Below are 13,131 nucleotides of genomic sequence, written 5' to 3' on the forward strand. Positions count from 1 at the left end.
CTTACTTTAGTACCGTTAATTCAAAACTGAACAGGGTCATAACTTGAACTAAAAAATATGACCACTTAAGTCCAGTTCCTAAATCAATGCACTGGGTTCTACTTAACTTTAGATCCAATTGCTGGTATTAGTTTTTTTGGTTGTTCTTATTTTTCATATGATTTTTCACATGGGTTTTCAATATCAAACAGATGTTTTTGGGGTTCTGAAGTGTCCCGGTTATGAAGTTTATTTTTGGAAATTCCAGCTTTCGGTCCATTTCATCCATCATTTTGTATATCTTTTGATTGCCTCTATATTTTGTTTCTGTCATCAGGACCACTTCACATATTGCTAGGGGTATGTGCTCGGAGGTCACATCCTTCTGGTAATGATGCAATTGGATAAATGGTCATCTAAAAATTATTTCTTTATCTGAGTTGTGGACACAAAACCCTTTTTCAGAGTGCTTGTCCTAAAGTCTTCTACATTTTTTTCCCTGGTTCCGACTTGTTCACCATGATTTTTGTCTCATTTTGGCTTTGATCTCCCCTTGCCATACATAGCATTTAATGCTTGTTCTCCAGAGTGTTTATTATAATCTCTAGATGCAGGCCTCCTTCAAATTCTGAGCATAAACAAAACTAATCTAGGAAGAACATTGGGCAACTAAATTCTGGGAAAATTTCATAATATAATATTCTCAGACTCTTATAATCTAAATCAGGGACACAGCTGGCCAGAGACTACTCCTTTGGATCTGCCTACAAATTGTAGAGAGGTGTCATGTGACTCAATATTTAGATCAACACTGAATGCTTATTATTCAAGTGTAGCTTGTTCTTGTTACATCTGCTTCCAAGGTTGCCTCATAGTAATGTTTTTAAATGATTACATTTTTATGTATTAAAGAACACATGTCTCATATCAAAATTTTGACAGAAATGTGTAAGACAAAAAAAAAAATGGAGCCCTAACCAGCCTCGCAAATAGTGTGAAGAAAATGAAGAGGAAGAAAAAAAAAGCCAGGAACTCCCTTAGTGTGAGTAACTGTACAAAGTGCTAAATGGAGACAAAAGAAAACAAAGCTGAAAGAGTTAGTGTCCCTGCACCACACAGATGCCATCCCCTATCAGATAAGAGAGACATGCCCACTTGATGATAGCAGACCAGGACGACTCATGTCTCCAGGATGCAAAAAAAATTCTAAAAGAACAGATCATGGAAATAGAAGTATCCAAAAGTTAGGGAGAGGAGATCCATGGTCCTTATTTTATGGGAGTTATATTCTGCAAAAAAGGAAATTAAAATTAAAATTATAAAATGAAAATGCAATCTCTCCTTTGCAATTTCATTTTTAAAGTTTAATCACAAGACAATGAAGGTAATTTAATTGAAACAATTATCTGATCACATACTTACCCACAAATACAAGGATAATATGAAATGATATAAAATTAATGCAATTCAAAAATATTTTTACACCTATTCTAGCATATTTTGGAATTATTCTTTTGGAATGATATGTTCAGTACCTTCTAGAATGGTCAGAAAATTTATTCTGCTTTGTTTAAATTTATTTCTTTTTGTTTATAAATATGAAATTAATTGATAGATAATACAGTTCATATGTGTTACACATACTTCTTAATGAGGTGGATTAAAAAAATCTATTAAAATGATTAAAAAATAGGCATAAATTAAACAAAAATTACAGATTATGTATGGTCTTCAAAGTGAATAAAACAATCACTACCATATCACCTTATTTTGGAAAATAATGAAAAAAGCAAAAAAAAAAATACTACGGTATAACCTTATTTTAAAAAGTTTTCACAAGAAAGAGTCTGATCTAGTCATCGATCAACTACAGGGGAATGGGATGGAGGAGGAGGTGGTGAAAACTGTAAAGAGGTAAATTATATAATACTACAAAAATACAAAGCGTCCTATTTCCACTTCAGTGTAAATAAATATAAATTGTGAAGTAATAAAGGCTAACTGTTGTCATGTTACATATTGAAATGAAATAGCGCATTAATTACTTCAGAACTACAATAATGAGTGGTCTTCAGATTTTGTGTGACGGTTTTGCTGTGAAGCTCACAGTACAATGGTGAAAAGATAAAAATCAAGTGAATTAAACACAGTCAAAATGAGAAATATTCTATTGATTGAAGTGACCAAAGCTACAAAGAATTGAGGGAAATTGAGGTGTAAAGCCTCGCCCATTGACTCACGCGATTTGTATGTTGAGAACTTGAAACTGAAAATGCAAAGTGGAAAATGAAAATTCAAGGTGGCGCCAGTGCTTATTTGTGTTTTACTTTAATTTTTGCAGTTACATTGCTGTTCAGGCTGAATATGAAATTGCAAATGCTGTTATTTCATTTCATGTTTAATGTCTGCAACATTCTTGCACGAACATTGAAAATGAAATTGGAAAAGAGATTGCATTTTCTTTTTATAATTTTAATTTTAATTTCATTCATGGCAGAAAATGCCTCCCATACTTACAGTCAACTTTAGAGCAATAGTGCCCAATGAGAACAATCTAAATTAAAAACAATTAAGAGGCAGAGCAGAAAGATCCAAGAGCAGAAAGACATGCAATAGAAAAAGAATATTCAAGGATAGGATTTTAGAGAGTGACTTAGTGACCAGCAGGAATCAACATGGGGCAATCTTAAGACAAATTGATAAATGTTAAAAGGTACATACGTGATACAAAGGGTCAGAAGCAAATCCAATAGCAAAAGCCTTTGTGGGGTGAGATACAGATGGTGAACAAATTTAAACTGTACATGTATAGGGCTTTAGTTGCCAAAAATACACCCTTAAAAGATATAATTTCTAAGAAAGTGGCAGAGCAGGGGTAAGGTAATAGGACCACATTGAACAAACAGGGAGGGATTGTCTCGAAGCTTTACTCAATATAGTTTATAGTGTGGAGATTGGCAATTGACAGGAGCTAAGAAGAAGAACATAACATACCTTTATGACTGTTTTTCATCCTCAAAAATATCACTTGGAGTTCCTATGCTCTGATTCGCCCAAAAGAGAAAGTATAAGTAATACCCACCAATTCTGAAAGCCTAATTATAGAATATAGGGATCTGGGATGCCATGGAAGGCAAGAACCAAGGTGTCTATCTATACAGTGCCAGCTTCTAATGGTAATAAAATTTTGGTGCTTAAAGAAATGGAGCTTAATTTTTAGAGTGGAAAAATAACAAACGATGAAAAGCAAGGTGATGTAAGATCTAGTTCAATAGGGAGCCTATAGAGTGAAAATCAAACCAGCAGTATACAGGCAGAGAGTAAACAACAAATGGTAGAGCTTCAGGCTCAGACTAAACACTCCTGCCTTTGTCTTACTTTGAGCCAAGGTGTAGTGTTTGATGGAGGAGCTTTTTGGGCCCCAAACATTTTTTGCATTTCTTAATGGATTCGCATTTGGAATTTTTCCTTTAAAATCGTGGAGCAGCAAGATGAAAGATTGCACCAAGATATCAAAGATATGGAAATAAGGTACAAGGGAAGCTGGAATATCAGTATCATGGTGGACTACAGCTGGATGATTCAAATGGAAAAAAATGGACAAATGACGGCACCAAAGTTTTCAATTAAAAAAAAACAAACAAAAAAAAATACTAAGAACTGACATATGAAAGTTAATGAATATATCTTTGACTGACTGACTTAGAACAATGTTGTACAGTATACAGTACATGAATAAATTGTGTAATTTGTTAAATTTTAATTTCTTTTCAATTTTGAACTTAAAGGTAATGCGAAACCCTTAAAATGCCTGGTAATACTGTCATGTTTTCATTTATTTTTGATATTTTGATTTTGGTACATACCTACTATTATTTTAGAATTGAGGTTGTAGCATTAGGCTGCAGAAATCTGGGGGTCTTTTACATGTCATTTTAAGAGTCTACAGTTGAATAAAAAGGCAGCATATCACCATTGTCCTTAAAAAACAATTTTGGATTGATGTCAGTTTTGGCTTTTAGGTACTTGACTTTACATTAGTTTAAGTTGTGCGTTATTTAAAAAATATATTTTAAAATAATTTGTAATGTTCACAAGAAATATAAAGGCCGTCACCGAATTCACCAGTAGTATTGTGTACATTGGCGTCGACTCTATGTGCATTTTTGCACCCATTTCGGGCTTTTATTGCGTTTAGAGATCGATTTTTAATTTTTACAAAAAAATTGGGATCTTTCTGGAAAAGGAGAAAACTTGTAAACAAATTGTGGGAGAATGTGAATTTTTCCATAGTTGGTTTTAACGACAGTTGCCATTTTCGTTTCGGAGCTATGAAACCTCAAATATCAGACGGATGTCGAACGTCAGGCTAACTTTACCTCTGTACAAAGTTATGTCAGATCAACACCGTACGGTGTTATTATCTAGTCAGTTATGAGACGTAGCACTAGAATTTAATTTCTTTTGCTAATTAAAAGTACAGGTATATTTTGAAACGTCGGCACACCCCCAGAATAAGTGTCTGGTGAGATACCTCAGGAGAACCACTGGTTTAAAACAAGTGTAAATTATCCAAATATTGTCCACAATGTCCATCCAAAAATTAATCCCATAATTTATTTTGTTAATTTTTGCCAACCTGCGTGTACGCCCGATAGTTTCTCTTGGTTTTATTTCTGTTTAAATCTTATCTTTAATACGACGGCCAAACAACATTAGGTAGTCACTAGAAAGCAACACAACAACACACACATTCCGAAACCGCAGGGTCGTTGCAAGTTTCGACAATATGGAGGGGGGACACGATGCTTCATTTAAATATTTACTTGTTTTCTCCGCGAAACTTCTCCTCGTTAAAGATGTTTGGTTTTGCTCCTATATTCATTGTGTACAGAATATTGAGTTCGCCTCCATTCGCCGCCGCTCGGATGTAACAATAAAATGCGCCCCCCGACATCCGTGAGTTGGATGTTTCTTTCCTACATTACAGTAGTTCCCAGTCTCTTCAAGCCGAGTAGTCAATGTTAGCACAGCAGACGAAAAGCAAATCACCTGCTTAAGGCTTCTTGGCTTTCCCACTGTAAAGTCAGGATCTGGGCGTCAATCAAATAGTAGATTTATATGTATATCTTGCCTTCGATCCACAGGAGATAATCGTAAGGATTTGCATCTGTGGCGAACCACAGCTTTACATTGCCAAGGACATGAGTTGCGGTTCCGATTCGTTCGTGTTTGCGACATTTTCTGGGGATGTTCTGATCCATCTCAGTCCGTCCTGTATTTAATCATCCCAGAATTACACAGGTCTTGTTCACTGGCCAAGGTAAAATAGGACACTGAAGACGGGGAAATGTATTTTACCGAGAGCCACTCTCATTTACAACACTATATAGACCGACTTTGCAGTCCTTCAGTATCTGGGGTGACCCCCACCACACTTGTCTGATACCACTGGTACCCATAACTAAGGAATACTAATTATTACATTTATTTAAATATTTTCAGCAATTACACAATTACTTGAACAAGCATTATATTCTTAATTTCAGTCAGATTTTAGAACATAGTGTAGAAACTGCACTGGTTCTAGTAGCAAATAACTTGCAGGTTAATGCTGACATGGGTCACATACAGTAATCTGTTTTTGGTTTGTTAGGTCTGAGCACATAATTTGACAACATAGACCACAGTACTCTTATAAGTCACCCTAGACAATGGGTAGGTCTCTCTAATAGTTTCTTAGGTTTCAGTCTTATTTAACAGGTAGACAATTCTTTGGTGGTTGTCATAATTATAGTTTAGGGATCCATGATATTGTATATGGTGTGCCACAAGGATCTATTGTGGGCTTGCAGTTACTTTCAATCTATGTACTGCCGTTAGACCAGGTTATCTCAACGCAGAATGTGAACTTGCACAGTTATGCAGATAAGCAGCTTTACCTATCTGCAGTGCTTGATGAGCCTGAAGCTCTATGCCCTCTGATCCAATACCTATTTTTTATTTCTGAATTAATGACAAGTAATTTCGTCAAACTTAAAACGGAAAAAAAAAATCTTAATTATTGGCAAAAATGGAAATAGTGGAGTCTTAGAAACTCAATCCCATTGCATTAAACTAATTACACAAGTAAAGAATTTAGGTGTAGTCATGGCCTCTGACCTAAACTTTAAATTCCATATTATCTGTCAGAAAGTCCTTTGTCAGGTTGAATTTGAACCTCTAATGGCAGAATATTAAAAATCACTTGTGGCGCCTTTCCTACATATTTCCGGGTGAAAGTTCATGCTTCGCACGTCTTTCGTCCCTTTGTTTGCTTGCTGCACGTTGTGGGAATAGTTTGTCCTTTTCTCTTATCACTTGAGCCATGCTGTGCGTCCTTGCGGAAAAAACACAGCCACAGGAATTAAAGTACTTTCAGACTTCAGATTGTGCTTGCAATTAATCTTTACCTCGATATTGGAAAGGGGAGTTTACAAACAAAGTTGTACCACCGTGGAGTTAATAGCGACACCTCCCGTGACCAGACATCTGATCGTGTCTAAGGTCGTTTGGACTTTATCTCACCCGCATCTATTCACCAGCCTGTTGTACCGAGATCAGTTCTCATTTTTATGGTCCTTCGAGCCGGATTTTTCTTTACAAGGATAAAGTTCAAAGGCAAATGGATAAGGAGCAAAACGCTGATGAGCTGAGCCCAGCTCTTCAAAGTAACACTTCAGATAAAGCGGACCTGATCAATACGGCAGGAAATGTTAACCCTTCAGTAGCTGGTCAGGTCAGTCCTTCTGTTTTATGTACTGAGACGAGTTACCCTCCCGAATGCACAGTGAGCACAACTTGCCAAACAAGTTCTGCCGCAGATGCACGCAGTCAGCAGTCAGTTCACCTCCGCATCCACCGGGAGACTCGCGCTCCACCCCAGCTAGAAGCCTATGAGGTGGGATATTACCCATCAAGACAAAAGGCACGCTCTGTTACAAGCTGCTCAATATCCCAACCGACTATTCCTCAGACGGCTTTGGGTTCCCATGTAGGTCACAGCGAGCGGTCACATCGCACTGTAAGTTCACAGCATAGTAATGTTACGCATTTGTCATTAAGCGATTCACAGTCTGCCTTTCTTAGAGAAAAAAGGAAACTTGTGGAACTGCAAGAACTCAGAAAACAAATAGAGGAAGACCTTAAAATAGATGAGCAATGTAGACTACTAGACACTCAGGCTAGAGAAGCATTGAAGGAAAGAGAGGCTATAGCCCAGCAGTTGTCCCAGCAGCGACGTCTCCGAAGGGCTGAGCAGGACTTAGAAGAAGCACAAATGATTTCTTCATTTGTTATGGAAAATGAACGCAAAGGGATTGTGACCCCTACTGTTTCCCAGATCCCAAAGCACTTCTCAAATCTGTCAGCACCAACTAAAGATTTGCTTAATGTGAATGCAGAGCCCTTCACCATGTCCTATCCATTAGACCTGAGTGGCAGAAATAAGGATGACAGTGCCAGGGTCCCTACTGCAACAATAATGTCCCAAGACCACCAGGATTTTAGTTTTCCTATAATCAATACACCAATCCAACATGTAACAAATAATATGCAGAGTGGAAACGCCAGGCACCAACTGCCTGGGGGTCCACGACTTGTACATCAGCCTTTCCAGCTGGTGAATGTCCCTCCTACGATTTCTAACATGCCTACAGAATCACCCTTCCTGTCAAAGCCATCTGCCTATGCCCCTTCAGTACAAGTCGCACCCGATATGATGGACTTGCTTATTGCTTCATCATGTGGGATTCCTAAGCCGAAACTGCCATGCTTTGAGAGTGGCAAAGAGAGTGAATTTGCTCTCTTCAAAATGGGACTAGACAGTCTTTTAAATGGCCATCCCCATCTCACTGAACAGTACAAATACCAAGTGCTGCTTGGATGTTTATGTGGATAACTGTCTGTACAGCTTACCGTGTATAGAAAGTGCCAAGCAGCTAGTAGATAAATTGTGTCAACATCTTTCTGAAGGTGGCTTTGAAATTAGGCAGTGGGCCAGCAATTTCACATCAGTCATTCAACATCTCCCAGATGAGGCCAGATCAGAGAATTCTGTATTGTGGCTTTCACAGCATGGCGAAGAGCCACTAGAGCCAACACTAGGTCTCCGCTGGAACTGTACCATGGACAGTCTTGGTTACAGATGTTGCCCAATTGAATGCATTGAGCCAACTAAGCGGAACATTTATAAGGTACTTGCCAGCCAGTATGACCCACTGGGGTTTCTCACTCCCTTTACAGCACGAGCCAAGGTTCTGGTACAAGACCTTTGGAAGACTGAAAGTGGTTGGGATGATCACATTACCCCTGACACCCTTGTGCAACGATGGCTTACCTGGGTAGAGGAGTTAGGCAGTATAAAGCATGTAATCTTGCCTCGCTGCTACATCCCACCATGTGCTGATACTCCCGGGGCTAAGAGAGACTTGCATGTATTCTGTGATGCCTCCGAGCGATTATATGGGTCTGTTGCTTATCTACGTACTGAAGATGAAAAGGGGGGAATACATGTTAGCTTTGTGATGGCTAGGTCCAGGGTAGCCCCCAAACGGCAAATCTCAATGCCTCGTCTAGAGCTTTGTGCTGCTTTAACTGGTGCTCAGTTAGCGCATCTACTTACCACAGAGCTGAGCTTGCCTATAGGGCAGGTACTCTTGTGGAGTGATTCCACTACAGTCTTGACCTGGCTGAAATCCGAATCCTGTCGGTATAAAGTGTTTGTAGGCACCAGAGTAGCGGAAATACAGAACTTAACCAATTTAGACAACTGGAATTACATAGCAACCAAAGATAATCCAGCTGATGACATTACCCGGGGAAAGACCCTAAAGGAGCTTAGTGAGTTAAACAGATGGAGGAATGGACCTTCCTTTCTCAAACAGCCTATTAACGAATGGCCATGTTCCTTGATTACTGGCCCACCTGAGGACTCCACTGAAATGAAGAATGCTACCTTTTGTGGAAGTTTTGTAATGGAGCAGCACACTAGATATCCAGATCCCAGTCTTTTCCAGTCTTGGAATGATTTAGTTAAGGCTACCATTCAGGATCTTCATGGGGCGGCTGATGGGAATTCAAGTGCTTATTCCTCAGCAGAAACCTGGAGGGAGACGGAAGTTGAACTCCTAAGAAGAGCTCAACAGAGCAGTTTCCCTGTAGAAGTCAAGAATCTTCAATCAGGAGTGGAAATACCTCTAAGTAGTCGCTTGAGGACATTATCACCAGAATTTGACCATACTGTGGGTCTCATTCGAGTCGGTGGCCGACTAAGAAGAATAGAGGGTTTTAATGAGGAAGGCATCCATCCTATTGTACTGGACCCATGTCACCCAATAACTAAACTGCTCATTCAGAACTATGATGAAAAACTTCTGCACCCAGGCCCAGAGCGTGTGTTTGCAGAGGTAAGAAGAAAATATTGGATATTAAGGGGTCGTGAGGCTATCAGACGACATCAGCACCAATGTAGGGAATGCCAGCGTTGGCGTGCCACCACTCGGGCTCCAAAGATGGCGGATCTACCTCCAGCACGACTACGGCTATTTAAGCCACCCTTTTGGTCCACAGGGGTTGATTGCTTTGGTCCCTTTACGGTAAAAATTGGCCGGAGGACGGAAAAACGTTGGGGAATTATATTCAAATGTATGACTACTCGTTGTGTTCATTTAGATTTAATTGAAAATTTAGATACTGATGCATTTCTCATGGCTTTCCGTCGGTTTGTGTCAAGAAGAGGCCAGCCTTCTGAACTTCTGTCTGACAGAGGTACAAATTTCCGAGGAGAAGCTGAGTTAAAGGAAGCTATTACTGCCATGACACCTTCCTTGCAGGAGCAACTCGCTAAGCAGCAAGTGAAATTTCAGTTCAACCCACCAAGTAGTCCACATTTTGGAGGGACCTGGGAACGGGAAATCAGGTCAGTGAAGAGTGCCTTACGAGTAGTTCTTGGAACCAATGTTGTGACTGAGGCCGTATTAGCTACCGTTCTTATAGAAGTTGAAGGTATTTTGAACTCCAAACCCCTGGGATATGTATCCTCAGATGTGGCAGATCCTGACCCGATAACTCCGAATCTGTTGCTCATGGGGCGGCGAGATGCTTCACTACCACAGGTAGTTTACCCTCCAGATGATTTGCTGGGACGACGGCGATGGCGTCACAGTCAGATTTTAGCTGATCATTTTTGGAGTAATTTTGTCAAGAATTACTTACCTGGTCTCCAGCTCCGTCAGAAATGGCAGACTGACTGTGATGAGTTGAAGGTTGGAGAGGTAGTCATGATTATTGATGCGCAACTCCCAAGAGCATCATGGCCAAACGGTAAAATCATTGAAACCTACCCAGGACCTGATGGTCGCATACGTACAGTGAAGATTCAGGTAAAGGATCGAGTGTATATCCGACCCACAGTCAAATTAGTCAGGCTTCCAGCTGTTGAAGACTGTGATGGATATAGACCAGATGGGTGATGAGGACTTTCTTCTTGAAGTACAAATTTGTGCTAACAAATTTGGGGGCGGCTATGTCAGAAAGTCCTTTGTCAGGTTGAATTTGAACCTCTAATGGCAGAATATTAAAAATCACTTGTGGCGCCTTTCCTACATATTTCCGGGTGAAAGTTCATGCTTCGCACGTCTTTCGTCCCTTTGTTTGCTTGCTGCACGTTGTGGGAATAGTTTGTCCTTTTCTCTTATCACTTGAGCCATGCTGTGCGTCCTTGCGGAAAAAACACAGCCACAGGAATTAAAGTACTTTCAGACTTCAGATTGTGCTTGCAATTAATCTTTACCTCGATATTGGAAAGGGGAGTTTACAAACAAAGTTGTACCACCGTGGAGTTAATAGCGACACCTCCCGTGACCAGACATCTGATCGTGTCTAAGGTCGTTTGGACTTTATCTCACCCGCATCTATTCACCAGCCTGTTGTACCGAGATCAGTTCTCATTTTTATTATCCCTATTACTAGGACTGCAAAAAAGTTATACCAATTATAACACAAGATGCTGGGAAATAAATACACACTTCTTGCCAACCAGTTTCGCAATCAGAGGCCGGGCCTATAGCAGATAATGAAACATGGTATTTAATTCTATGGCTTGTTAGTGGTTTCATTCTAGTTTTTATTTCTTTTCTTAGTTATCTTGTAAAGCACTTTGAGATGCATCCTTTGTACGAAGATGTTCTATAGAAATAAATGTTGTATTCCTGCTGAAGGGCCTTATAAAGCCGGTGTGATATAAGACATCCCAAAGATGCTCTGCTGGGTTACGGCAGGAGTGAGCATTTATTTTGCTGGTCAGCTGTGCCGTGGCATTGCCCTGCTGTAAGGGTAGATTGCATTGCCTAATCTAGGGAATAATGATTTGCTGCACAATCTTATCCCTAACCATGTCATGTAGCTTAAACACAATGAAGTGGAGCTGCCTGCAGCTGTAACAGTGAATGCCATCTTGCACCATTACACAGACTCCAAAACAGATCAGTTATCTGGACACTGGCATCTCCATACCTTTATGCCGTTTGTGAGGAACAGGTAAAAGCCGGCCCCATCCAAGAAGAGAACCTAATGCCACTGCTGAGCAGACTGCTCCATCCTCATTGACCCAAGCCAATCTGGTGTGATGTTTAGAAGATGTCGGGAGAGGACCACCAACACGACAACCTGGAGGTGGTTCCTCACTGTCCTTTCACCAATGCAGGCATTGTGTCTGCTGGCAGTTTTACACAGTAGCTCAAAAATAAAAATAAAAAATTACAATGCCTTTCAACACTGTGTTATGTTTCTTGAGCACTTCAACTATAACTAGTTTGTGAACTATATTAAGGATAAAGAAAAAAAAAAAAGGGCAATTCATGAGTCCGTATGTACTGTAGGTGTGCAGAGAGAGTGAGTATGGGTGTGTGAGCAGATCCATGAGACAGAGAACTGTTAATACAACAGCATTTGTTTGTAGAAGGTGGTGCCAAGTGTTGGAGTGGGATGCTGAATGTTGGTGCCACTGGGAGGCTGTGAGATTCATTGCTTCAGAATGTTCCCTAATGACTTGTCTCATAGGGACTTCACTCACAGGAAGAATTCATGGAGCTTCAAACTAAACAAGTGAAGCCCACCCCTGGAACCCAACAGTCTGTCCTAGCACATTCATCTGGGCATTGAGTTATTAGAAGGGCACTGGTAGTCTCCTTTAGGGATAAGAAGTTAAAACTGGTGTCACATTACTGGACTTCTAGTCACCAGACTATGTCAAAGTAAACCTTCCTTGTATGAAGTCCGGGCACAATCTTGGCTGTTTTTTGTTGTTGTACATAAGACACGAGACAGACAGGCAAGCTTCTGCTCCGTTTGTGAAGTTCGCTGCAATCATAGAACAGATTCTCTAAATTTTATGGAAATATCAAGTTGTAAATATGAACTAAGAGAAATTAAAATTATTTAAATGAAATATTGAATAATCCTACAAATGCATTACATCATGAAAATGATTATCACAAGTATAAATCTTAGTGCGCTAAAATTTTCACAGAATTGTCATGGCGTGAATTTAATGGACTGTCTGGTGAGCACTGTGTCACTATGCTTGGCAAGCCAGTTTAAAAAGCACTTAGTTATTAACAAGTAGGTCAAGGAGCATGTAAATTAAACAATTTAAAATGCTACATTAGTTCTGAGAAACACCTATAAAAAGGATTTCCATTACCAACTGGAAAAATGATGCAAAATGGTCAGTGGTTTTTGTTGATTTTGATGTGTACTTGGTGTCACAGTCAATGTGGGAAAAGTTCAGCTAAAACCAAATTGCACCACCATTGGTTTAAACAATGGTCTCAGAGTCAGTAGAAACAAAACAGCTCTATGACACCAATGAGTCGTTACCTAATCTCACAGTGAGTAGGAGATTCAGTTGTTTTATTCATCTCTCTTCTGATGCAAAACAAAATGATGGTGGTCCAAGCATTCCATTTTGGTGTCTCAGCGATGGAGCATTGTCTAAACTGTTCAAAATTTTTTTTTCTTGTCATCACAAATTAACTTTCTCTTAGCACTCTGTGTAGCTTGCTGGCAGGAAACTAGCAGGCAAATGTTTATTTGGAGACCTGCTGACCTTTA

The 13,131-nt window shown here is 39.7% G+C and overlaps 1 protein-coding gene across 1 annotated transcript in view; it reads right to left on the bottom strand.

The window, feature by feature from the left end:
* adal (adenosine deaminase-like) overlaps nucleotides 1–4,956 on the bottom strand; it is a 29,166-nt gene extending 24,210 nt beyond the window's left edge. Inside the window, exon 1 of the mRNA XM_028823297.2 lies at nucleotides 4,806–4,956. Within this exon, the coding sequence (XP_028679130.1) occupies nucleotides 4,806–4,936 (131 nt within the window). The 5' untranslated portion in view covers nucleotides 4,937–4,956. The remainder of the gene's footprint in view (nucleotides 1–4,805) is intronic.
* Between the last annotated feature and the right edge of the window lie 8,175 nt (nucleotides 4,957–13,131).

Source organism: Erpetoichthys calabaricus, chromosome 17 (genome assembly GCF_900747795.2).
Source record: "Erpetoichthys calabaricus chromosome 17, fErpCal1.3, whole genome shotgun sequence".
Lineage (NCBI taxonomy): Eukaryota > Metazoa > Chordata > Cladistia > Polypteriformes > Polypteridae > Erpetoichthys > Erpetoichthys calabaricus.